The following is a 26,727-nucleotide window of genomic DNA, read 5'->3' as shown; positions in this document are numbered from 1 at the left end:
CTGGTGAATACACAAGTACAGCAAACCATTTCAGATGAACTCTTTCACAGAGTACAAGGATGAACAAGCTTAAACAGGACAAGAATAAACTAGATGGGAACAAAACTCTTCTTTGTTCCCACACAAAGTTCCTTATCTGGCTTCTACAACCTAAGACAATTCTTTCTCATCAGTGGGTAGGCTGACCGAATTTCACCCTTACTACACTGCAAATAAACACCCCTAGGTCACTGATTACAAACCCCACTGTTTCACGGTACAATCCAGCTTAGAACAGGGTTCAGCCTGCAGGTGGCTGTGTGCTCCCCTGGGAGGTGTGGGATGCAAGGCAGAGGTGCTACAGACCAGTCTTGGTGACAGAGGGTTGGGCTGGGGCAGGAAGAGAGGAAAAGCTCTCTGAGCATCATCTGTTTCAAACCTAGTTCTGCTGTAAAAACTTCTGCACAGAAGTTGCCCATTGCACACATGAAATACCACTTTTTTCCTATTTTTACTTTGCTAGCGTCATGAGTCATCATCCATGTTTCAAAACTGCTTCATGAATCACCAAATTCTTGCGAATTAAACTGTGGCTGCTGTCACAGAAAAGGAGAAAAGGCAATCTGCAAGCTGAGGAAACCTGCAGCAGGTTTCTAGTAGGACAATGCCCAACTCTCCATCTACAACTAAGCTGGCTGCATTCCTAGTTACTAGGGAACAGCACAAGCCATGTCCTTTAACTGTAAGAAAGCTCCAAGTGGGACACACAAAAACATGAACGGTGGCTGCATTCTGCAATCACAGCTTTCTCACAGAAGGCAAAGCCTGCTTATTTAAATTAAGCAGTAAAACTGAAAGTGCCCAAACATACCCATTCAGAGGTCCTCCATCATTGACTACATTTAGGTGGGCCAGCTGCCTCTTCAGGTGAAGTTTGTAGCTTGCGTTAATTCTTAAAAACAACATCTAGAAGAAACCACAGAACCTGAGTAAGGACCCATCCCCCGACTTGCATCACTGCCTACAGAGAAGAAATGCAGTGCCAGCACCTTAAATCACTAACTTTCCGTTTTATTTCTGCAATTCCTGTAACTTTCCCTTTGCCAGTCCTTCTGGCCACATACAACATGCAACAGACAGGAGAGCACACACCCTCACTTATTTGTTAGGTGTTGCACTTTTGAGGACACATTCTTTGGAGCATGATTTTTTCTTCCCTGTTGTCTGAGGCATCTAGCAACTTATATTAAGGCTTGAAGATAACGAATTTTTACTGTACTATAACCAGTTCAAGCCATTTTTTCCAAGAGAAAGTGATAAGAAGTTTGAAGGGACCACTTTATTTAGTGCAAAAGAGAAACTACAACTTAGTGCATTCAGTGACTGTATGTATCAGTCCTTCCTGTCCTTTGATTTACAACTCTGCAGTAGAAGTAACTGCAGCAAAATACTGAAACAGCACATCTGGTACAATCTGGCTGCATAAGACATTTAGGGACCTTCAGAAGCCAATAACTTTGAGCAGCATTACAGAAGACTACAAGCCCTAAAAGGGCTGTACTTGAGCCCCAAAGTGTTGCCAGTTGTGTAGCATTTCAGCACTACTTCCTGAGTTAAAGATCCACCTATCTAGACATTCAAATGCAGCTTAAAATGCTGGAATCAGTCAGTTCTTTTTGTGAGTCTCATCATTCTCCCTGCACATCCAAACACTTACTGCACTTCAGACTGAGCCATCTGCGTGACTGCTGCCAACCCCTTTAATGTGTGGGTTTCGCAAAGACTCAAAAAGGAATTCCCCCCCTCCCAGATAAAGCAGAAGTCTCTCTTGTTACTGAGTTCACATGCATTTGCAAGGGAGGTGTTACATGAACCTCAAAAATAACATTCACCTGAGTTTGCTCCTCAGGAAGGAGATCATATATAGCTTCATGCATCTTTGCCATTTGCTTGCAGATATTCCTGAAGCATGCTGAAGGAACAGGAGCTTTCACCTCATACTGGAAATAAAAACAAAACCAGTTACTCCTTTCTGTCACCTTAAAACAGTTTACAGAGAATTTCCAGCAGCCATCCGAAGCCTTGCATTGCTAATGACATCATGAATTAAAGTTCATTTAGCATATCATAAATTAAAATGGTGGCTGGGCATGACCCGATTCAACCAGGGCCTTGCACCATACAATCTTTTAGCACTTCTTGCTTTATAAGCAAACACTAACATTCCAATCGGTATGAAATCTGTGGAATTCCCAACCTCATCTATTCTTCTTTGTTAGTTTGAATCACTTCTCTTTGCTTGTTACTTTTTGGTGGTTTCCATCACCCTCTGAATATCAGATGCAGAGAGAATCTCTGTACCATAGACGCATGTTGTGTGGCCTGCTACCTGGCCCTCTCCTTCAGATCTGCACAGGTCAATGACACACAAGCAGTTCTACCACTGATGTCTATGTCCCTCAAGTATTTCACGAGAGAAAACTGTTTCTCTAAGACCACACACATCCAAATTTCTGAAGAAACAAGGAAAGAAAAGCATAAAGAAATGGAAGCTCCCAAAAAATCAATATTGGCTCACAAAAACATAGCAGAAACACCTTAGAAAAAGTAGAAAATGTCCTTTCTCCCAGTGACTGAGATTCAGGAAAACAGAAACTATCAAAATGGCAAGAGATCTGCTACAAAGGGAACAAAATCCTTATGTCCCTACCCCAGACAGGGAAGATCTGAATGTGATTTCAGAAGCACTTTGATAAACTGTTCCAGGAACAGCAAAGACAGCTCTTCAGTTCCCAGTGGAAAAACTGTGCAAGTACAGGCCTGGATTAAACATTGGTTTATGGGGTGATACTTCCCCGCAGTACCTTACACAATTCAGTGGAGGATCTGGATCATTGTAACTAAATTATTTACACACAGGGGAGCAGATGCTCCCTCTTACCCTACCCTAAATTGTGAAAGAGAGCAGAGCTTGAAAAAAGAAATGGGGAATTTTGAGAAACCTTTATGGAAAAGCCAAACTGATGACCTAATTCTAACAGGAGAAACAGCAGAAAGCCAGTGCTGATGGCTCCAGGAGCCCTGCTGCCACACGGGACTGCGCCTTGGGACATGAGAGCTGGGCAACGAATGGTTTACATTTACCAGTATGCTGTAAAGCCAAAGTGAACCAGCAAAGTACAGCGATGGCTCTTGCATGACTACAGACAAATCAAACTCTTCATCATGACAGGAGAAAAGCAACAGCACCAGAAAGAAATAGGAGAATAGAAATAGGTCAGCACCCTGCAAGGTGCTGACCATTTTTATCTCCAGCTAAGGCGTGTAATATCATGAGAGATCAGACAAAAATTTACCGCTCTTCTGTCCCAACAGTCACAAGACAGCACACTCCATGAGAAGCTAAGAACTCACACTGGATTTTTTCCACTAACATTTATCCCTTTTAAAAGACCTGCACATTTTTCACTTGTTAATCACAGCTGTTAAATACCCCTGTTCCTGATTCATCTCCCTGTTTCATTTCCCAGTCAAAGTGAATGCTGGGAACTGTATGTGCTGCTGTGAAATGCCCTGCTAAACACACAGCCACATCGTGGCAGCACTGTGTGAAGACATCTCCTGTTCCACAGAGCTTCTAGAGAGAAACAGAGCCTAGAAATGCAAAAGTAACTTGTCCACATTACCCGACTACCAGGTCACTGTACCAGCTACAGGACCAAAACCTGTGTACAGCAGGTTTCTAGACTGTGCAATCTTTCTTTTTAAAGAATGCTGGACAGGCAATGCTATGAAACTCGCTTGCTTACTCAATCAGATTTACACTCTTCAAAGCAGGTGACCACTTCATCCACAAGGCTGAATATTTAGGCTAACTGAAACAATAAAATAAAGAACATACTGACATGCTCATTTGCAAATTCCCTGTTTTTACATTCTTCACAGCCTTCAGTGCCAAGATTTCACTGTTCCAGAAAGAAGATGAGCCAAATTATGGGGTATGTTAGGAATGGAGGCAAGTCAACACACGGTCTCGTCTCCTTTTCTCCTTTGCCCTATGGTTGCATTCATGTAAGCCAGGCACTCTTACTCAAGGCTTTAGGAGCTTTAAAGGACAGGAATATTCTCAGTTTATGCCTTGTACCAGCTCCCAAGAGGAGAATGGGTAGTAAAGATGGAAGGACAGTAAGAGATGGATGCTTAGAAACTACCATCAATAACAAACTGTGTTACTGGTTTGTTGTGTGCTACCTTGTTTAGTGTCAATAACCTAAATTCTTCCATTTGTCTTTTATTTTCAAGAGACAAGAGGCAAAGTGACCAAAAAGCCATGCTACCTCACAGAACATGTATTTTTTTAGGGGAAAAAAAAACCCCAAAGAAGCAGACTGCTATTTGATCTTCAGAAAAGGGCACAAAGATGTCCAAGTGTAAATGCAACAGGAGGCAGGGAATCCTAACTTAAAAATGCTTTGGGTTTTCTTCCCCGTAAGTTTACGCAACACTATTTACTAGCCCAAAGAAACAGATGGGGGAAAAAAAGCACAACATAAAACAAACAATAAAATGACAGAAACAGCAAGGAAGACAGAAATGCTGCCTGTTACACCTGCCCCACTGTGGCACCTATTAGCCTGTCCCCAACCTGTGCTCCACCAGGTCATTCTGTGCTTCGTAGGAGCTCCTACAAGGAAGAGGCTGGCCCAGGCCAATCAAACCAGTTAGCTTTTTTTCCCCTTACGAAAGAGCTTCTTTTGTTTCCTTATTTAAAAGACTTAAGATTCAAAGTACAATACTACGTTTTAAAACCTCATGTACTTTATCGGATGGGTGGGCCCACGAGATACCAGCTTGGGGCAGTCTCAGTGTCTCTTGCCATGAGGTAAGTCAGAGTGAGCAAATCCAGTCCTGGACCAACATGTTCCACCAACGCGTGTTTGAAAACACACACAAAGAGCACATCATGGGATAGCTATTAACATTACTACACAGCAGGGCCTGCTAAGTGCAGACCTCTAGTCCCCAGGCCTGCAGCCCAATAGATAGGCTGGTCCTTCCTCTCCAATAACTCTTCCTCCTCAGCAGTTTTTGCTGTTTCCTCAGCTGCAGGAAATTACATGCTCCCTGTTTCCAAAGAGGCACCATTGGGAAGAGCAGGAAATGGGAACTGGCTCAGCCTGACTGCAAACAAGAGCTGTCAGTGGATGAAAGTACTGAGGGCAGCAGAGCACTTCAGTTTCTAAACACCAGAGCATCTGTGCCAGCCAAAGCAATTCGGTTACTTCTGAAGAAGTAAACAAACAATTTTTTGTAGGGATGAAGGCAAATGACACCCAGGTGGCAAATGTTAAGACGAAACCCATTCACAAAGTAGAGCACAGAGCTCTGTATTTATACAGTTTAAAGAAGTTCAAACAACTCCTGATTAGGAAAGCTTAAGACTCCATTAGAAATGTTCAGACTGTATACAATGAGACTCCAATTACAATTTAGAGAATGTATAATTATTTCCATAAATCATTACCTTGGATAATAGTTTGTCAAATAAGCTATCCATTATGGCAACGAGCTTTGCTGAAATTTCAGCTATGTGGTCGTGATAATCCTGTAATGGAAGAAAGCAGGTTTTATTTACTATCTAATGGCATTCATATTCTTCGGAGTACAGCTGAAAAACAGAACTTCGCTTTTAATTAGGAAATGCCAAAAGAATTACCTTTGTAATGTGGTCAAAATGCCTGAGCATGCTAAACTGCTTCGGCTGCAGTCGAGCTTCAAAATGAGCCCTGATAATAGGAATGTAGTGTACAATTAGCTGTAGGCAACGTGAAGAAAGGGCTGTAAATCCAAAAGTGAGAGAGGGAAAGAAAAATAACTTAATTATTACACAGGAAGAATCATTTTGTATAGACTGTATATCATAAATAACAGACAGGACAATTTAACAAGCTTTCTATTTATTTTTTGGAAAAGGAGGTAGGCATTTGCTTCCACTGTGAATCCCCATCCAATGAAGATGCCAGACTAGTACCTGGCTATGCACACTCAACTGCTCTAAGATACAGGACAAGGGACTAATTTTACAAAAGGTTTTAAGTTTGAGCCCTGAGCACAGGCAGACATCGGAGATCTCTCGAAAAACCTGACTCATCAGCTACCTAACCTCAGCAGCCACATTCTCAAAGCATCAATATTTCTTCTGCAGGATGTGTACATAAACAACCTGCCCTGCCAGTGCTGAGCTGCCTGGAGCCTGCTCCTGCCTGCAGTACCGGCAGGATTCCAAAACCTGAGCTTCTCCTATGCCCAACAGAGCCTGAGCCAGCAGCAGGACACACAGCGTTGCCGGAATGGTCACCACGTTGGCCAAGCACTCTGGAGCAAAGATATGACCCAGCTTTTCTCTCCTCACTGGTGTTTGCTCCAACACAGCTCCTCGCAGGGAATCATCTCAATCCATCCTCCTCAAGCTATTATCTTTTAAAAGAGGAGAAATGCAGACTAGTAGTCAGAACCCCCCGAAACATGGCAACTGAAGTTCAAACATCTGCTCCAAACCATCAACCAAAGGCTCTTAATTTAAGGAGACAGTTTAAAACTGAGGGTCTCGAGTAACACGTCAGACTTCCCTGCAGCATGGAACTGAGCACTTAGTTCTCCCCAGCTTTTCAGATCAGCTAAAGCAGTTCAGGCAGGTAACCTGGGGCTGGCAACTGAGCTAAATAGCTGCACACTAAAAATGAGAAACTGAAGCCCAAATCATAGTTTGGATTCAGCACATGGAGACAGAGCCCTGAGTTACCTGACTGTGCCAGGACACTCAGCCACATAAAGACTGTTTCATCCAGAGCCACTCACAGAAATAATTTCATGCATTACTGACACGTGGTTATAACCCACAGGAGCTGTGTGTGGACACAGCATTACAAAATACAGCACCACGGGGCAGATGGGACAGCACAGCTCAGCAAAATGCATGGAGAGACAGGGATTTGGCTGCATTCCTCTACCTACATACCTCCAGTCTCAAGATTTGAACACTAAGCAGCTCCCAAGCATGCCACAGTCACTGCTGAAAAAGTAACTACACATTCCTGCAATCAAAACACTTGTGGAAAACTTGCAAGCCTGTATAGTTATTTTTATGCTTCTATCATGTAACACTATGAAGCTTTACATTTAAAGTGATTCAGTAGACAGCAAAGGAATTTGATGGATTTTAGTGCACCCCTTTAGCAGACAATTCACAAGTTTTTATACATGCTCTTCCTTCTAACCAGCAAGGTCTTATCATCCTCTGTGTTCCATGCACAGAAGCACAATACAAACACGCTTATCGTAAATGTTTAGGGGTTTTTTTGTGTTTGTTTCTTATTTTTAAGAGACAGGAGAACAAGCTTTTCCATTTTAAATACAGCAATACATACCTAGGTTTTTGGTGGTGATTGTTTTCAAACCAACAACTTGTAATGCACCAGCTCCAAGTACTAGCTGGCAACTTCTAGAGTTGAAATACTGTGAGAAAGAAAAAGATAAGGAAAATGCATGTTGACTCTTCTAACAACTACAAATAGCCACAGTTTAGAAATATCACCAGCAGAATTCCGCAAGATTAAACAGGTTATTATGAAGGCCAGTACCAGAGTTTCACATACTCTTTACTACTGAGGAGTCCACGACTTGCTTAGTTAGACAAAAGGAACTTTTTCACCACACTCAGTAGCTACTGGCTCATAGTATTTTTTGACTCAGCTTACGCTAAAGTACTTAAGACAGCATTTCAGCAAAGAGAAACAAATTCTGCTATTAAAAATACAGTTAGCTACTCAGTGATTTCAATTAAGGGACTAATTTCTGCTTCCGAGACCTCTGGGTGAGTCTTCTCTCAGTGGGAAAGAAAAGTAGCAAGTCAGACTTGCAGCAGACTAAATATGCTCAGCGTTACTTTTAAAGCTGTACACAAGAACAGCTTTGTACTAGAAATTGATAAAACAAACTGATCAAACCAGGGCCTTGAACAGAGTGAAGGATAAGGATCTCACTAGTTTTGCTGAGTAGATAAGTGTAATATCAGAAAGAAAAACATCAAAAGAATAAGTTTTCTGCTCTGGCTCTAGACCTTCCCCACTGCTGATGGTAAAGAAAACTTGAAAGCACTGAAATTCACTGCTGCTGAGGTGGCCGAATCTGTATTTGTAACACCATAAAATACCAAGACTAAGAAATGATGCACAGAAGATGTTAAGTCATGTTAAAAAAACAATTCTGTAAGAATTCTAGGTATAGTGGATAACTCGTGACTTGATCTTCTTAACTTGGATACAGGGGAAAAGAAATCATTAAATGCACACAGGCCAGCAAGGTCTCTGGACAGTAAGACAGTTCCTGTTAGCATATTCTGTCTTATTTTGGAGTTCTGCTCCACCACCCAGCTTGAGACAATAGATATTCTAGACTGGCTCAGGTGATGCAGCAGAGATTTAGAAGCCATTGCTGTTGTCCCCAGTTCCTGCTTTGAATGGAGGGCAGAAGTCCCAGGGCTCACATTTGAACAGTACTTTCCAGTTGACAGAGCGGTCAAAAGCAGGAGCTAAGACCTACAGAGGCAGCTGATCCTTTCACTTGCAAGACAGATTCACAAGGAATTGTGACAAGGGTGCCCTGCACCCAGTCTCTAGAGCACAGAGGAAATCCTTCAAAGGTCTCAGGTCTTGCTTCATAATAATGCAAGAATAAACTTAAAACATTCAATCTTCCTTCAGTAAAAAGAGGAAACCATTTTTCTGGTTTATCGCCTGGAGTGACCACTGTGGCAGAGCAGAAATATACTGTGAACACCACCCACCCACTGTGGGCTGCCAGGAGTGGTGTATCTGGGGCCAGAAAAGCAACTCAGACCTCGTAACACAACAAAATCATAGCTACATGTGGCCCTCAATCCAAGAGAGGCGCAGACTACTCTCTGCACTCTGACAGAAGTCAGGATCTGAAACTGTCTGACATTCACCTAATCTCCTCCTGGAATGCAAGACCTTTCCTTGTGCCTCCTGGTGGACTTCAGAAGTAGATACACTGAGCCAAAACCAGATATATCCTACACAGCCTGAGCTGCTCTGATGTATTTAGCTCAGGTTGGCGCCAACTCATTGACTGCATGCCAGACCATTAAAAACACTCTATGAAGGATGATGAACACTTGTACTCTCCTCTTGCCTTTCGTAGATATCACTGTTACCAGATGGCCTGTTGCAGACAAAGCTGCAAGGGAGTAGCACGCCTGAAACATCAAAAGAGCAATACCCCCTCCTTGTGACTGCTTGGAGGAAAGCATTTGTGCGTACTGGCACTGTGGCTGTTAGCCTCCTCGTGTCTGCACTAGGGAAACAAGTCCAGTTATTATCACTGTGGTTTTGTTCAAGCACAGGTATTATTTCACTCTGGTTGCAGCCAGAGTCCAACATGGCCTGGAATTTCATTACCTGGGAACACTTTGCAGCTTCCATCACACTAAAGACTAGCTCTCACTGCCTTCAAAATTGGCTAGCAGTCAATTGACTGCAGTGAAACAAGAAGTGTAGTGACTCACAAGGACACCCTGACTGGCTCTTTTTTTGTTGGAAGCATAATAAATTAACTACCTGGTCTTGCCATCCCTCCAACTGATGTCACCTTACTGCCAAGATAGGAAATACAATGAATTAAACTGCCCATGATGTTTGAATACCAAGGAATAAAGCACAAATGACAGAGACCTAAAACAAGACATGACAGGGAGAGAGAAGAAACTCAGAGATGCAAATTTGATCCAGTCTGAAACATCTGCTGCTATTATGTCTGCCTGTGAAAGGTGCTGCAAGACTTGAGTGAAGCAGCAGTTGGAGAATGTGAGGTGAAGAGGGGCATCCCCAGTCCCAGAATGAGTGAGGTGCCTTGGATAGTGCTTCTGCAGAGGAAGGCTTTTGGATGAATCTGAATGATGAATGCAGGGAAGAGTGTTCCTGCACGGGGTTAATCACATACAAACTACCAACAAGAATATTCTTTAAAGATCCATCTCCTAGGGTGTGTTTCCTGTCCTCCATCTTATGTAAAATATACTTACGGAGAGAAGAACCTTTTCGTCTTTTATTGATTGTGCTTATGTTCAGAACTGTAATACCCAACATAAACTTTGTGGGCAAAGACAACTGAGAATCTTGAATTAAATTGCCTGCTAGACTTTGGATCATATATATATATATATGACAGTTCTAAGGCACATTTGTGTGATCCTTTTATTACTATTTACTTGTATTACATTGCAGTATCTGCTTTACCAGCTGCCCTCTTCTCTACTGAGAAATAAATGACAAAAAAGGTCCCGTTCTTTTATCAACTTTGCATTTTACAAGAGAAGCTTCAAGCCATTCTATTTTTCATGCTTCTACTGACTATACCTCTACTGACTTTTAAAATCTAAGGGACTTGCTTCCTTCCCAAATGTGTGTATATATATATCTGAGTGGCATCTGGGATCAAATTGCTTTTTCTACAGCAGCATTAATCCTACACAGAGCCTGAAGAACAGGCAGCTTTTACAAACACCACTAGGTGGGATTTCCAATATTCCAGGTGATTCAGAGGAAAGATGGTCTTCTTGAAGTTAATTCACACAACAAATTGCACCTTTAAAGCCCTTAGCTTAAAAGGCTACCTTATGGCACAGTAACAAACAGTTATATATGAAATCATAAAAGCATTTGAAGCATTCAGAAAAACATTCTTTGCCCTTAATACCCTTGATTATGATTAGCGCAGACAGTATGCTTGGAGCCATACCTTCAGTAAATCAGACAGGCGGGTAAGTATGTCAGTGGTGATGGAAGGAATGTTATCCACACACTGGCAGTACTCAAGGATTATTCTTATTAACAGCAATACTGTCCTACAAGAGAGGAAACAGACATATAATGTCATTTCAGTGCACGCAAGATGTGGAAAAGAAAATCAAAGCAGATCAGTCATATAGATAGAAAACTACCTAGTGCTAGAGTTTATAGCATTAAATAAATCCACTAACTGATCTGAAGTAGAAGTAAAACGAAGATTAATATAACACTGTTATAAAGAACATTCATTTCACAGGATGGTGTGTGGAAAAAGTACTTAATATGTTCTGTTACAAATTTTTAATCTCCAAAAATAGCTACTATGGAACTAGAAATCTCCACGCAAACGTTGGTAGTGGAGAAAAAATTATCCAAAGCTCCTTTCTTGCACTGCTATATAATTCTGACCAACTTGAGCAAGTACACAAATCCAGAGAATGTAGACAACAACCACCACTGAAAAGGATGCAATGAATACTAAGGAGTCAGAGAAGGCTGCTGTGAATAAACAGCACCAAACATTCAAAGATGCTCAACACCTGTAACTTCCTTTGATTTCAGCAGAGACTAGACAATTTGGGAACTACTGGATGGAATTAAAAAGGCTATTAAGTAAATTTTATCCTTTAAAGTGTGTTCAAGTGGTCCTACTCAACCTGAAATGCTCTTTTGCAGTGACATTAGTAGGCTGCTGCAGAAGTTCTGCGCCATCAGCTTCTATTTCTAAATGAACAATGACACATCATCACGAAGCACGTCAAAGTGCTGGCTGGTCAAAGACATTATGTAAATCAGAACTTATAACTTTGGGGTAAATTGATGTTAGGGCTCTGGGGAGTGAGATCTTCCAGGTTCTACTTCCTCCCCTAAACTACTCTGATGTATAGTTAATGCTTAAGCCTTTCAGTCTTTGAAAACACAGCACAGTAGAAGCAGTATGAGAGTATTATATATATTTTAAAATGTCTTCGAAATAACCAGCTTTAAGAAACTACTCCCCAATCCAAAGCAATTAGGACACCAAGAAATACTGTATGCAGCTTCTGAGATAGCCCATATCTTATTTCTTATTCTGGATAAGATAAACAATCATTCAGCAGTAGACTCATGCATTTTGGGGTTGTTCAGCCTGGAGAAGAAGTCTCTGTGGAGACATTATTGCAGTCTTCCAGTACTTAAAGAGGGCTTTATAAGAAAGACAGGGACAAACTTTTTAGCAATGTCTGCTGTGTTATGGCAAGGGGTAATGGTTCTATACTAAAAGAAGGAAGATTGAGGCTACATGTAAGGAAGAGATGTTTACAACATTAGTGGCGAAACACTGGCACAGGTTTCCCAGAGAGGTGGTAGATGCTTCGTCCCTGGAAACATTCAAGGACAAGTGGGATAGGGCTCAGAGCAACCTGATTGAGTTCCCTGCTCACTGCACAGGGGTTGGACTGGATGGCCTTTAAAGGTCGTTTCCAATCAACACCATTTTACAATTCAAAGATTTTTGCCAGACATAAGCTATATTGCAAAAAATAACAACAGTATAATAACCTGAATTTTCATGACTCTGTTTCCACAAATAATTGGGGAAAAAAACCTCACATTAAAATGAAACCCTAAGTTTCAGTCTAGTCATTCAGAGAAGAAACAGCATTTTAATGTACAGAAGAGCTTGCAATGTTTTATATCTGGGAACTAAAAGGAAAGTAGTTTGTGGAAGGAGAGGTTTTTTTTTATCTAAATAAAATTGCTGAAGCTGTTAGCATTCATGAAAGTTCTAATCAAAAGTTCTTGTCAGCTAACCCCTGCTAATAGAACAGAGTGCATCTTACCCAACTGTTGCATATTTTTGTCCTTCAACAATAAGAAATTCGGTTGGCTTTCTTTCTTCAGTCACTACACACAAGAAAGGAAAAAGGGATGAGTTGAACTAAAAACAAGTTCAAAAGATGCTAGTTTCTAAAAATTTAATGTTTACTTGATAAAGCTTGAAAAAAACCAAGCAATCTTTGGAGCACTGCTCTCTCCTATAATATTTATTACATAGTTGGTCACCCATCATAATTATTATGACCCATAAAGTTACTTCATTATCTGATTGGACTGAGGGGAGACCTTATTACTCTCTACAACTACCTGAAAGGAGGTTGTGGAGAGGAGGGAGCTGGCCTATTCTCCCAAGTGACAGAGGGCAGGACAAGGGGGAATGGCCTCAAGCTCCGCCAGGGGCGGTTCAGGCTGGATATCAGAAAAAAATTCTTCATGGAAAGAGTCATCGGGCAATGGAACAGGCTGCCCAGGGAGGTGGCCGAGTCACCTTCCCTGGAGGTGTTTAAGGAATGGGTGGATGAAGTGCTTGGGGACATGGTTTAATGGAGTGTTAGGAATGGTTGGATTCGATGATCCAGTGGGTCCTTTCCAACCTGGTGATTCTATCACTTTCAATAAAAACAAACAAGTCCCACAGTGTATAGTTTTTACTGTACATTCTCAAATGATTTACTGTGTATATTAACATTTTAGCTTTAAACCACTTCTTTCTCAGGCTTCATAGCAGAAGCAATTAGTGATGCAGTTTTCCATGCTACATTTGATCCCACAAGTTTCCTATCTTCTTAAGGAAACTACAACAGCTTATTTTAAGAATAATAGTCACTGAGCATATTTTGGTGTTGTGTTCCATAATTGGAGTGACTGTTGCCTAACAAGTGCTCTGTTTCTGCTAGATTGCTTTTGGGGTGCTGGGGTTGTAACTCGTCTGAGGTCAAATGAGGTTTCTGTGGCAAGGTAAATAATTGAATAACTGAATGTACATAAGTTTTCACTTCCATGAGCAGCCAAACTGCATGCTGCCTTTCATTAGAACTGGCAGATGAATTACCGCGAAGGAGCAAGCTTTAGCACAAGTGGGGCTGAGCACACACACACACACGCTCCTAGGTCCCTTGCAACACTTCAGAGGTATGTTCGGGGGAAAGACTGCATGCCTTCATACAGAGTACTTGCATAAAAAAAGCAGCTCCCTCCCTCTGCTAACACTTACATGGGTTTTAAAATAAATAAATAGATAAATAACCAATTAAATAAATAAGCCAGCAAATAAATAAACAAACAATCTTAAGGGCAGCAGCAGAAGTATCAACACTGGTAATAGGCTGGGGGCAGGGAGGTGGAAGGAATAAAGGTATCAAGTTCCTTCTGATCCCCAAGAATACATCAAGCAAACGCAGATCAAGAGTGACATCAGAACACGTCCATTAACAGCCAATACCAGCATTTCCTGATAACAAATCCAATTAACAGTTGGACTGCAAGATACACACCTGCTGGTTTTTTTTCAGGAAGAGATATTCTGCCATCTGATACCGAATCAACAAGATCTTGAAACTCGGCAGGAACTTCAGCTTGCTTCCAGCGCTCATTGTCCAAAAGTAGGCTAATTATAAATACAAAAGAGAGGAGGCTGAGAAAATTAAATGCCTTGTCTTGATGCTTCTCCAGCCCATAATGCTGTGGAATCAAAACTACAGTAATTTTTAAAAAGGCAGTGGCCCAAAAGGTTATATTACTCATCTTCATCAGAAAGAGGTGCCCAACAACTCGCAGTAGTAGTGTAGGAAAACACCTTGTTGGCACAGAGATCTCACAATTTGTTCATTCAATCTATTACAAAGGACAAAAGACACACTAGGCACTAAAGAACCTTGAGATCACTGCCACAGAAGTTACATGTAAATATTGGAATTTTATGAGCTTTCGATGGATGAAAGCAAAGACTTCATCTATGTTACTAGGAAGGCTTTGTTTTAATTGTTGTTATTGTTGGAGTTTTGTTTGGTTTTGTTTGTTTGTTTTGAGTTGTTTGTTTTAAATACAGTTTAGAAAGAATTATCCTGAAGTTACTGTGCCTCTGAGACAGAGCAATTCTGCCCTCCAATGTCAGTCTTGAGTCCTCCCTGTAGGTATTATCGTCCTTATTTAGGTAAGTGTAGAATAATTCAGCTTGAAGAAGTTATGGAAACCATAAAAGTCTAAACCAATTAAAAATAACTGGGTTTTAATACAGTCTAAACCCATGCTCTTAAGCACAATTGGATTAATTATGTTCTAGGCAACAAAAGACCATGTTTGCCTGGAAAATGATGGATAATATTATTCGTGTAAGAACGCAAAGACATTCTACTCAGAGATACCTTAGTTTTGTCTTCCTCTCCTCATGGAATCTATTCACAAATCTATTGGCTTGACTCTGAAGTGCTCCTCGCAAGGACATACTTTTCCTGCCGCAGATCTGCTCAGTATCTAAGATAAAGCCTTCCATCAAGCGAGAAAGGGCAACAAACTCGTTGGAATTCAGCTTCTCTAGGAAGCCATCCTATACACAAAGAAAACCATTGTAAGGAGACATAACACCACAAAAACCCAGAGATATCGAAGGACAACTATCCAGCAAATCTATGTGCTACCAGTATTTTAAAAGGCACACTGTTTGACCCTACAAAGCGGGAAGAAGGTAGATTGCAGTGCAAGCAGCTACCTTGCCAGAGATAAGCATTCACTGCGTGGAGTTTTAAAGATAGTAAGTCAGAATATTTGAAAAGGGGGAAAAAAACCAATCATAGCAGAAAGCCACACTGACTTACAATGACATGATACGTTAATGCTTGTGTGCTCCGGGTACTAATTAACATCAAGCGCCTGTGGCTGCAGGGACAGTTAATTTAAATTGAGAACTTCAGATCTGTCACTCATTAAACCAGTGACTTCAGAGTAAATTCTCATTATGGATGAAACATCAACAGCAGCGTGAACCAAGCTCCTTACCTTTGCTCTTGCCATGAGGAACTTGACTGAACGATCATGGCAGATATCAGAGGCACTATAAAGCAACTCTTGAATATTGTTTGCCAGCCTGACCAGTTCCAGGTCAGTCAGCTTCATGTCATCACCAATCCTACAAATGACAGAACCAGTTGGTTGAACATCAATATATAAGAAACTCCAGTATTTCTGCTCACAGATTGAAAGAGGAGAGAGCCTCGTAGCAACTGTCAAATGCAGACAGGCAGATAATTACCAAAGTCACTTTGTACAAATGGGATCTTCTAAGCTGCTGTCAATGTCACATCAGTCCCTGTTAACAAGGAAATGCACAACTGCACATTCTTATATTTTGTTTTAAATCCACAACCTAATCATTAGTAATGGTCTAAGAGGAAACACAATACAGCCATTGCTATTAGAACAATTACTGTTAACACTTACTGAGCTAATACCCAGCTTCTGTAACACCTGAGTACCAGAAGCAGATGGCAGATAAACACAGCATTTTTCTTCCAACACAAATGTAAGGCCTAAAATAGTCTGCACTCCCCACCACCTTAATCTACAGGCTGTCATTCTACTTGCTTGTTAGAGTTCAAGCTCCTAAGCTGGTGCTTTTAAAAAAAAACCAAGCCTTTTGTGATTTGTCTACTGAGGTTCGCACGTTGCACAGCTCCAGCATACACATAATTAATTAAGATAACTTTTTGGTCCAGTGTGGCTGCTCAAGGGGCTGGCAGTATGAAAGGGGCGAGAAAACCTGGGATCCTGCAGAGCAGCCACTGGGCTAACATTGTTGTAACTGTGTTATTTTGTTATGCCTGCTCCAAACACAGAGCAGAGGTGCAAAAAGAAACAGAAGAGGGATGAAGGAAATTAATTTTATAACAAAGTTATGCAAACAGCCTTGGAAACAACTTTATTGCTTGAAAGCTCCAACTGGATTTTTAGCTACTTTTAGCTAACCTGGCAAAGTGTTCCAGAACAGTTTGGATTTGACCCCCTTTTCCTTCCCTGCTTCTCACTGTCAGATTTTTCTCTAGAATTTATCAAGGTGTATTCCATGAAGCCAGCTTAAAAAAAAACTAGAAACAACAGCTACAGGGAACATGAACAGGAAACAAAGACACATCTGCCAGCTAAAGGCATGGCAAAGTATCTGTCTTTCATGTAGGCTAGTTCTGCTCTCTACAAAAGCAGGCTTCCCTGCAGAACAGACTGAGAAGGATCTCTTTTCTGGGATGTAATCAGGACCCATGCCACTACACAGAGAGGTGGAAACAAGGCAAATGAAACCAAGATGAGCTGGGACAATGCAGTTTGATGGCAGTCTCTAGGGGCAACAGTAGAGAGCCATTTCATTCCACCTACCTGGAAAAGCACATCCCTCTAAATTAATTTTTTGCATTTTATCACCAGAAACAACCACCCAACACCTTGTTTCTGACATGCTACAAAGTGGAGACAGTGCATTTACTTACATCATCTCTACTCCCCCTGGAGTAACAGAAGATGACGTTTGCTCTTTGCTGGATGAGGAATCAGTAGTGCACTCTGGTTCGGAGACCGAATCACTGCTACAGGGCTCACTGTTTGGGGAAATGTTTCTTTGAGAGGTAGTGTCAGCTGCTACAGGCGGGAGGTCCCCTTCGCTGAACGCATCGCTTATAAACATGCCTTCGTGAGTCAGGTAGGCCACTTCTGTATCCACCATACTGTCTTTAGCAGAGTTCTTTTGTAACGTGTCCTCCAGGTCTCTGTTTTTTTGGTTCTTGTCTAGAACCAAGAAAACCACGCTACGGATAGTATTTAACGTTGCCTAGAATCAAATATAACTTTTATTACAAAAAAACCCAAAATCCTGTGCAACCAGCTTGTACTAGAAAGAGATTTTCTTTTACCCACAAAATTAAACTAAATCCTGGCTTTCTTTTCTACTGTGTAATAAGCATTTGGAATCTATCTTTGATAGTAACCAATATCAGATATGTCCAAGAATGGTGAAAGAAACCTCATTAGGAGCAATCTAACGTATACAAAGGTTCTGTCCTACTCCCTTGCAGCCTGAAATGGATGTAATCATGCAACAAGAGCTATTATCTCCTTCCTGCTGCGCTCTTTGTTAGCACTAATCATTTTTGCCCTGGATGCTGATATTCACATACTCTTCTTTCAATCAAAAGTATGAACTCCATAAAGAAACCCAACACCGTTAAGACTTCAAATGGAAGGCAACTTCATTCCATTTCATGTCTGAACTATGTGAAGCTCTTGGTAAATTAATGTCTTACCTTTATTCTCTTGAGGAATATCGTAAACTTAGAAAAAATATTCTCCAGTAAATCAAACCACTGAGGAAAATTCATCATCCTCATCTGGTCCGCAAGCCTAAAACAGAGCAGTATTTGGTAAACAGCAAACTTTACTGGCCATGATGCTTACTAGCAAAAAGAAAAAACATGCTTTAAATGGAATTCTAAATATGAGGAAACCTGTGTGCACTTCTGTCTGTCAGAACAACAGACATCACCTGAACAACAGTCATGACCAACACAATGTATGCAAGAGGAATGGAGAAGGAGGTACATAAAAATAGATCATACTAATAAATGGAAAATCTCCAATTTAGATTTTTCCAGGGTATAATGCTTTTTCTCATGATACCTATGTGTTACTAACAAGGGAGGGGGTTAGTAACATTTTCACAAATCACAAGAAAAACAAAATTACAAAAAAATATATTTTGCAAGTGTTACAAAAGCCGTGTTAAGTCCATTTTGTTGCATTGCAATGAGACCACTTCTGCTATTAAAGTACGAGTCAGCTGTTTGCAGCAAATAGGAGACAAGTTATTGACAGTACAGTAGCTGAACTGTGTAACACACAGTTAAGACTCAGCTGCAGGATAGTAAAAATTGGAGAATGGTGACCAAATATCCAATGTCCAAGAATGACCCTATGCCCAATCTTTTCTCAGTCTTAGTCTGAATCCCACGCAGATTCTACCACTCCCTTTGCTTTATCAGCTGGTCTGGTTTTATTATCTTGGGACAATCTTCTCCTGAGCCAACTAAATTGCACAGCAACAGCACAACAGGAGCTGGCATGGGCCTCTGGAGCTGGGTTCTCTGGACATGCCTTGTCTAATGCATATCGCTGTCTCAGGTTGCTCTAGGTCCTGCCCAGCCAAGTCTTGACTACTAGGACAAGAGATCCCACAGCCTCTCTGGGCACTTGCTCCAGTGTTTGACCACCTTCATAGGGGACACATTTTTCCTAAGATTCAATTAGTATTTCTCATCTTCAGTGTTGTGCCCATTGCCCCTCGTTCTTTCCCTGCACATCACTGAGAGGAGCCCAACTGTGTCTACAGCTCCACCACAATCCTCCCATAAGGCAGCAGTAGACAGTTCTCCCTTGAGTTTTCTCCTCCCCAGGCAGGAGGGGAACCTGGCTCCCTGGGCTGCTGGCTCCTACACTCCATGCTTCAGTTCCCCAACCAACCCAATGGCCTCTGCTGGATCTCAGTGTCTTTTTGCTCTTCAACCTGCTGGCTACACTAAAGCGGCCCAGGCTGCAGCTGCAAGGACACACTGCTGGTCTATAGCCAACCAGATCTCCATCAGACCCCTCAGGTCCTGCCTCACAAAGCTGCTTGGAAGCCAGCTGGCTCTTGCATCTTCACTTGCAAGGAGTTGCTCCTTCCAAGACACAACACTTGGCAATTGCCTTTGCAGGGCTTTGTGAGGTTCCTGCCAGACCATTTCTAGGACTAAAGTTATCTGATCTCATCTCTGGGTAGCTCCTATTCTTGTTCATGCAGGAGGTAACGAAGCTACTGACACGTTTAAACACACAAATCTCAGATTATGACAGGAGGGAATGCCTTCAAGTAGGCAAGAGATAGATGCCTATAGTTCATGCTTCATGCAGTGAGATTAACAGAATTTTAGTATTTAAGCTTAAGTTTAAGGCAACATTAGGATCTGAATGAGAAGGGGAAAACAATTTTGACAGAGGTGAACAGAAGCAAAGGCTTAAGGTGAAACAGAAGAATAATCTTTAGTTACAGGGAAATTTAAGCACAAACTAGAATGGTAAATTTATCTATACTAAAAAGCATCCATCTCTATCCCCACCCACTACCACAAAACCCCCAAAAATCTAACTGTATACTTACTTAACAACCACTTCTGTATCTATTTCTTCTATCTGCGATACTGTATTAACCACACACTGTCAAATTTAAAGGAAAAAAAAACAAAACAAAACAAGATCTTAGCTTCCTTCTAACTGCTGTCAAGTTTCATAACATACACAATAATCCTCAAGTTAAATAAGGAGAAGTAAAATAATAAAAGGCATTTGTATAATTTAACAACTTGTTTACCTAAAAATAAACAAACAAAAAGTTGCAAAGAAAGCCCCCAAACCAACCCCCAAACATCTAATTGCAAAAGACAGATGATAATAGTCCCAGCAGCATACTAAGCTCTGGAGGGCACACTGGCTCCACCCCAAAGGGACCTGTTTTTCTGAGTATGGATGTTAAGCACCATACCAAAAATGTCCCTCAGGTCAGGTACTTAAGAACAGCAGCCACATTCTTCCCCTTTCACAAATGCAGTGACTGAGTTTGATTGGTTGACTTTTTTCCTGCTTTAAATGCAGGACTTTGGAGCTAACTGACACTGGAAGAAACAGCACCAGGGAAGCGTATAAGCACAAACCTACAGTTTGGTGTTTTTCAATGTTTAGGCAGACCCAGTTTCCACTGCTCTCCTAGCAGACATGCTGTTTGTTGTCTGTCTGACATCTACACCTCCAGGGCATCAGCTGCCTCTGTCCCTAGATTTCTCCATACTTTTATTGCTATGCTGTGGCCTTTCCTGAAGGAACACTTGCTCTTCAATTGGTACACACAAAACTGGCCACCAGGTCTCCAGAACAGTCAGTTTTCACTCCCAACACATCTATTGCTTTACAGTCATTTCACGGATCTCTTTTCATGTTACTTGTGAGTCCTAGCTACAAAGTGACTCCATTCAGACTGAAAGGGGGGTGGGGGGCTCTCAAATGCCAATCAATAACCTGATCAAATGAGTCAGTTGTGTATGAGCTCATCTTGCCTTTAAGTGAGTATGAAAATTCCAAACGGTGATTGGTGGCCACCATTTCAAGCTAAATGTATCTTAACGGCATTTTGAATAACAGCAGTCAGTACAGAAGCTTCCTAAAAACACACCTTAAAATCATAAAACGATTTGGGTTACAAGGAACCTTAAAGCCAACCTAGCTCCACCATCCCTGCCACAGGCAAGGACACCTCCCACTGGGGCAGGCTGCTCAAAGCCTCATCCAACCTGGCCCTGAGCGTCTTCAGGGATGGGGCACCCACAACTTTTCTGGGCAACCCGGTGAGTGCCTCACCACCCTCACAATAAAAAATTTGTTCCTAATACCTAATCTCAATCTCCTAAAACTATCACCTTTCGTCCTGTTACTACACTCCTGAAGGGCCCCTCCCCAGCTTTCCTGTAGGGCCACTTGTTTTTGAACTACGCACTATGTTCAGTCCTTACAAACCTTGGCGTTTTCACTTGCCTGGCAATAAAGAGTTATTAAAGAACTGATCTAAACAGCCCAGCAATGCATTTGTACAGGAAGCATATTTGAAACATGGGAAGGACAATTTCCTTTATTACAGAAAAATACTGCTGAGTGTTGAGACAATAGGCCACAATGCATCTTTCAGGGAGCAAGGTAATGACACAGCCAGCACCCCATCGCTTTTAGGTGGGGAGAGAACAAGCAGCTAGGGGCTTAACGTGATTTATACTGTGCTGGGGACACTTGAGAAAGAGCTTGCGTCATCACCAAGACCTTACAAGAAGAGGTGGTGCAGTTGCACACATCACTGCCTTCTAATTCTGGGACAATATTTATTAGCAACACTTGCCTGTGTTATCTTTACCCATCCTGCACAACAAGATCAACAAAACTGTGGGGCTGCAATGTGAAGAGGACCAGGGGAGCCAATCTGGTTTAAATAAAATCCTCATAGTGATGATGATGATGACAATAATAATCCTCCTCCTCCTCCCCCTCCAAACTTTTTAAGGGTGGATCCCCAGCCTGATTTAAAACACAGCTCTGAAGAGCATGCTGTCCTATGAGGACAAGAGAGGCTGTCTTCATCTGCTGGCAAACCCACCACCTGACTGCCTCTCAGTCTTTGAGATATGAATCAGAAGTGGCTTGTAACACATCAGAACATGACTCCTTCAATAATTATGTATTTTTAGGGGAGAAAAAACACCCCTTGCACAATAGTCTTACATAGGCATGCAAACAAACAAGATGTGTACAATTAGAAGTACCAAACACATGCTCAAAGTTCAGTCTAGAGTTTGTTTGCAAAAAAAAGCCATCATGTTACTGTTCAAACTATTCCATGCATTGTTCCCCAAAGAGATCTAAAATTTCTTTATTTGTTGGTTTTAGCTGGTTTTATCTAAAAAGACTTTTGTTTTGAAGAGACAGCTACACCATCCTAAATGGCAAACAATGATAGCAATGTAGACAAGAAATTATTTTTTTAAGTTGTTTATACAGACAAGCGCTTTTACTTTCTTCATTACTTCACCCTGCTGTCTCAGAAAAAGGCAAGGTTGTTTTCCAACCTTTTAACACATGCCTATGCCAGGTCTGTGCTAACATTCAGGCAAGTGATTTTTTCTACAGCATTTGCTGGAAATTCGATTGTTTCGACTAGCAAGCCTTTTTATTCTCTTTCACGTATTTACACCAATAACATGGAGCTTTTGGTCTCTAGGAGGCTTGGGGAGCTGCTTTGTGGCATAGTTTCGGTTTGAAACAGTGTTTTGGCATAACTACACTATTCAGAAAAGCCATGTGTCAAGGAAAAAAAAAAAAAGCCAAAATTCAGGGAGTTCAGAGCAACCATAAAGAGAAAGCTATGATCTGCTGTACCTACACTACCTACTCCTTCCAAAAGGTCTTTTCTGCAAACAGACATTTGTGCTTCAGGAAGTCCTTAGCATCTGCAAACTCAGCTGCTCTAAATGAGACCATCAGCCACTAAAAGACTTCACCAGAGCTCTTCTTAATTACTTAAAAAATAATTTGTAAGGGGTTGAGGCAACCCTGTCAGATACAACTGTTTGGCTTACCTGTTTAATTATGTTCTTCGCTGTAATAATCATTTCATCTCCATATATTTCATAAAAATTTATCTTTCTTTGTTTTAGGAGTCCAAATACTAGTGATATAAGTCTCTCCTATCAAGAAAAAGAAAAGAAAATAAAAATCCCACACGAAAAATATCAAGGTGAGGACAAGAAACATTGCTAAGAAATTGCATGGCTGTAAGAAAGTTCCTGTATTAGAAACATGGTGAATGGTTTTTAGATCAGTCCAGTGCCTTGAGATCAATGCCATGCTTTAACTCTATAGGATCCTGTGGCAATACCAGCTAACAGAGTCCCTTCCTCTCAGCCCCTTTCATGCCTGTTCCTCAATTGTGCTTAAAAATACAGATATTTCTAAAGATTAAAGAGTTTCCTTACCCTGAGCAAGAATGACACCAAGTACAATTATACCAGCACAAGTGAGAGGCTGACACATGGCAGCACAGAGGTGGAAACAAACTCCAAGACAGAAACAGGAATATTTAAGTGCTATTGCCATTCACCATATTTCATGAAACCCACAATGAAACAAAACTAAACTGGTAACTGGGTCTAGCAATTATTGAAGAATAGTACAGGCAAAATCCACAAAAATCTTCTTCTGGCTAGAAAGCAATCACAACAGCTTAATCTTCAGAAGTTCACATCTTCAAGAGACTATATACTGCAAAGGATGCATGTATTCAGGGCAATCATATGTTTGACATAAGCGCCCATAAATGCAGAGGGAGACAGAATGAGAGCAACTTGCAACTACTGTCTTTCACTGCAAAACTGAGTTTTTGCAGTCAAGTAAATGTCAGAGTCTGTGTTCTTTTCTGCATACACGTTGAAGTTCATGAACTGAACTCAGTCTACATTTGACCAGAGAAAAAAGAACTTTATTTTGAAAGAATAAAGTAGGGCTGGATTGCAGTTCTATGCGTTTAGTTACAATTATTTAATTTTATCAAGCTCAAAAAAAAGGAGGGGGAGGAGGTTTGGATGAGACGAGAAATAGTGTAAAATTATAATGTTGTTACTAGGGATCCGAGTGAATTAGTTGGTGCTAATTAAGCATGTTGAAGATGCAAACATATTCATCAGAGAGTATTTCAGTAATAGACATACCTCTTCTAGAATTTGGCAATCATCTTCTAGGGGTCTATTTAAATCATTACGAGCATACGTTGAGAACTCTGCAATCATCATTTTATCTATCAGCTTTTCCAGTTCACAAAGCTGTGAGCCAAGATGCCTAAGAAAAACAGCCATTGAGATATGAGCTCAATAATCAACCTGAAAATGAATCATTAGTTCACAGCTGAAGAAAACAACCACCCAGCAGGTAAAGTCCATGCAATCAACGCTGGCTTAATGGGGACCTCAAATCTTTCACTTCTTAGAGCAGCTGAAACTGTGCTTTTTTTCAGAGGTACCATCACCTTGCAGCAAAACACGTGGACTCAAATATAGATGGAGGGTAAAAACTGGATGTAGGGCTTTTTCTACTTTTTTTTTGTTGTTGTTGAAGGTGCCAAGTAACTCTCTTCCCAGTGAAGTGAAGCAGAACCAAGAATAGTCATCGCTCCTCAGTATCTAAGTGTTAAAAAGAATACTTCTTTTGCTCGTCCAGTTTCACAGCTCATCAGTCAGAATGAACATAAGCTCTTCCACTTTAAACATTTGAGCTCTGGATGTGCTCACAGAATTAATTCATATGACAGTAATAGCTTTACGTGACAAGCTGGCTTCCCAAGAACACAGAAGAGTTTTCAAATTTGCCATTTTTAATGCATCGCTTAGAGTAGTTTTTCCGTGTACTGCAGATTTTAAACCATATTTTGCATACTGCTGGCACATAAAACCACAAGGGAATGTCTAACATCAGAAGTGTCAACCGGTCTTTAAACATTGTGCAGTTAGAGAAATTTTTAGAAGGGTAAAATTAAAAGTGGGAAGTTTGGAGATGCTGAACACTCCAGGCTTTCCAACTTCCACTGACAGCCAAGATCATGAAGTACCTGTAAAAGTCAAACTGCTTTTTCTTCTGTTTTTTTTTTAATTAAGAAAAGATAAATGGACACTTTGCCAATGATAATGAACAGGAGCTGTGATATTTTAGATAAACCCGGAATCAAAACGGGGAGAATGAACCTGCACGGCTCACTGGCCTTAATTTGGCGCTGCTATAGCTGGATTGTTAGCTTGCACAGAGCAGCAAAAATGCGTCAGGATTGCCTGGTAGAAGCACTGTTATATCAATGCAAAGCCCACAGGATCTGGCCTCATCATGGCCTGTGCAGCGCAAAGTCAGTGCTGGGGCACAAGGAAACAACGCGAGGGTAGCTCCTACGTGCAGAAGCCCACATGGCCAGCCCCGAGCTGAAATGAATGAATCTTGCTGGATCTGAGTTAAACAGATACATTTTCTTTGCTCTTAAGAGGACTGGGGATGTACCTGCTTTTGAAATTGTTGGTCAAGAATTGGCCAGAATGGACAAAGTAGACAATTCAAATATTTAATTTAAGCAAAAATGACCTCTAGAAAATCCAAGCCAGTCGCATCACAAACATTTCAAAACAAAGGCAACAGAAAAAAACCTAAAGATTATTATTTGCAGTGCAATGACTGGAGTTGCAAAATTCACTGCAGGACTAATACACGTAACATTAAGGCTCTTATGTAGGTAAGCACAAAGATACTCTTTGGTAAATTATTTCTGTAAGTGTGCTTACCAGTGCTGAAACACAACGTAACCTATACTTTCAAACCTCAGGTTTGTCTGTCCAACAAGAGTTCCCAGCACTTGCTGCCACAGCTTTGCCCAGAATGTTCTACCCCCTAACAACAACAACCAAAAAAAAAAAATCACTCGACCCTGAAACATGCAAGGACCAGTCAAACCTTAATTCATACTCCAGCAAAACACCTTGCAATGATCTCTTCAGGGGTACCAGTCACACACCAGGTCCTTGCAAAGACTGAATACTATAATTCTCTCATGTAAAATCATAAGTGCAGCATAAAAATTCTTTTTTATACACAGACAAGAACTGTTTTTCCAGGTGGAAAAAAGGCAGTACAGATTTGTAATTTCGTTAACACATTAAGTATTTTTTTGTAAAATTAAAAAGATGAACTTTAAAAGGTTAAAGAGCTCTAATACTTTAATTCTATCTTATAATAGTAGCAAGCAATAATCATACAGTTCTGACTGATACATACAATCACTGGAGATATTAACCTAAAGACACCAATTTATTACTTCACAGCACCACTAAGGAGCTTTCATTTCTTGCTATAGCTAGAATCAAATTACATCTTTTCTGTGTGCAGCGTGACAATAGTAAAATTTTGTAAATGGATGATTCGAGTCATCTTCTTACTGCTTTATGTTGAACGATCCCGTAACATAACTCAATTTAAAGCTCTACTCAAAAGCAAATTCTACAAGCTGTTATGCACAACACTAAAGCAACAAGTTTTTGTGTAGGGCATGAATTTAGATATTTTTTAGATTTTATTTACTCTTTTTAAAACACATTTAACTGACAAGTTTCGTTAAGATCTCCACATTTCCACTGCACCTCATTTCTCCACGTACACTAAACACACAGGCCACTGTGAGACCTGGAAATAACTGCGCTGGGCCTCTCAGCTGCACTTGCACCTTTAGCAGAGGTGATGACTTAGGTTGCCTTTAACTCACCTTTCTAAAGATCACTTTCTATAGACAAGATTGATATTTACCTGCAAATATGTTCCACATCAGAGTGTAATTTTAAAATAATGGTATATTTTTGGGTCATCACACATACCAATCATAATGACAGCAGAAGTGCACTCCCTGCTGATGTGGCAGTAAGTTACT

The 26,727-nt window shown here is 40.9% G+C and overlaps 1 protein-coding gene across 3 annotated transcripts in view; it reads right to left on the bottom strand.

Annotated features, from left to right (window-relative positions):
• The window catches only part of VPS54 (VPS54 subunit of GARP complex), a 50,320-nt gene that overhangs the window by 2,303 nt on the left and 21,290 nt on the right, over nt 1–26,727 (bottom strand). For 2 of the 3 annotated variants that reach the window (XM_054061424.1, XM_009556522.2), the window contains 15 exons: nt 23,984–24,110; nt 22,856–22,963; nt 19,843–19,898; nt 17,954–18,050; nt 17,144–17,481; nt 15,663–15,792; nt 15,032–15,213; nt 14,162–14,274; nt 12,671–12,734; nt 10,798–10,903; nt 7,407–7,494; nt 5,696–5,817; nt 5,504–5,584; nt 1,872–1,979; nt 851–945 (listed from right to left, as the gene is read on the bottom strand). In XM_054061424.1, the coding sequence (XP_053917399.1) occupies nt 851–945; nt 1,872–1,979; nt 5,504–5,584; nt 5,696–5,817; nt 7,407–7,494; nt 10,798–10,903; nt 12,671–12,734; nt 14,162–14,274; nt 15,032–15,213; nt 15,663–15,792; nt 17,144–17,481; nt 17,954–18,050; nt 19,843–19,898; nt 22,856–22,963; nt 23,984–24,110 (1,815 nt within the window). Of the gene's footprint in view, nt 1–850; nt 946–1,871; nt 1,980–5,503; nt 5,585–5,695; nt 5,818–7,406; nt 7,495–10,797; nt 10,904–12,670; nt 12,735–14,161; nt 14,275–15,031; nt 15,214–15,662; nt 15,793–17,143; nt 17,482–17,953; nt 18,051–19,842; nt 19,899–22,855; nt 22,964–23,983; nt 24,111–26,727 lie in introns of those variants that run through there. The other variant, XR_008448978.1, reaches the window with a different exon arrangement.

This window comes from Cuculus canorus, chromosome 3, assembly GCF_017976375.1.
Source record: "Cuculus canorus isolate bCucCan1 chromosome 3, bCucCan1.pri, whole genome shotgun sequence".
Lineage (NCBI taxonomy): Eukaryota > Metazoa > Chordata > Aves > Cuculiformes > Cuculidae > Cuculus > Cuculus canorus.
The sequence above is the reverse complement of the archived record's forward strand: the minus strand, read 5'-3'. Positions and strand labels throughout refer to the sequence as shown.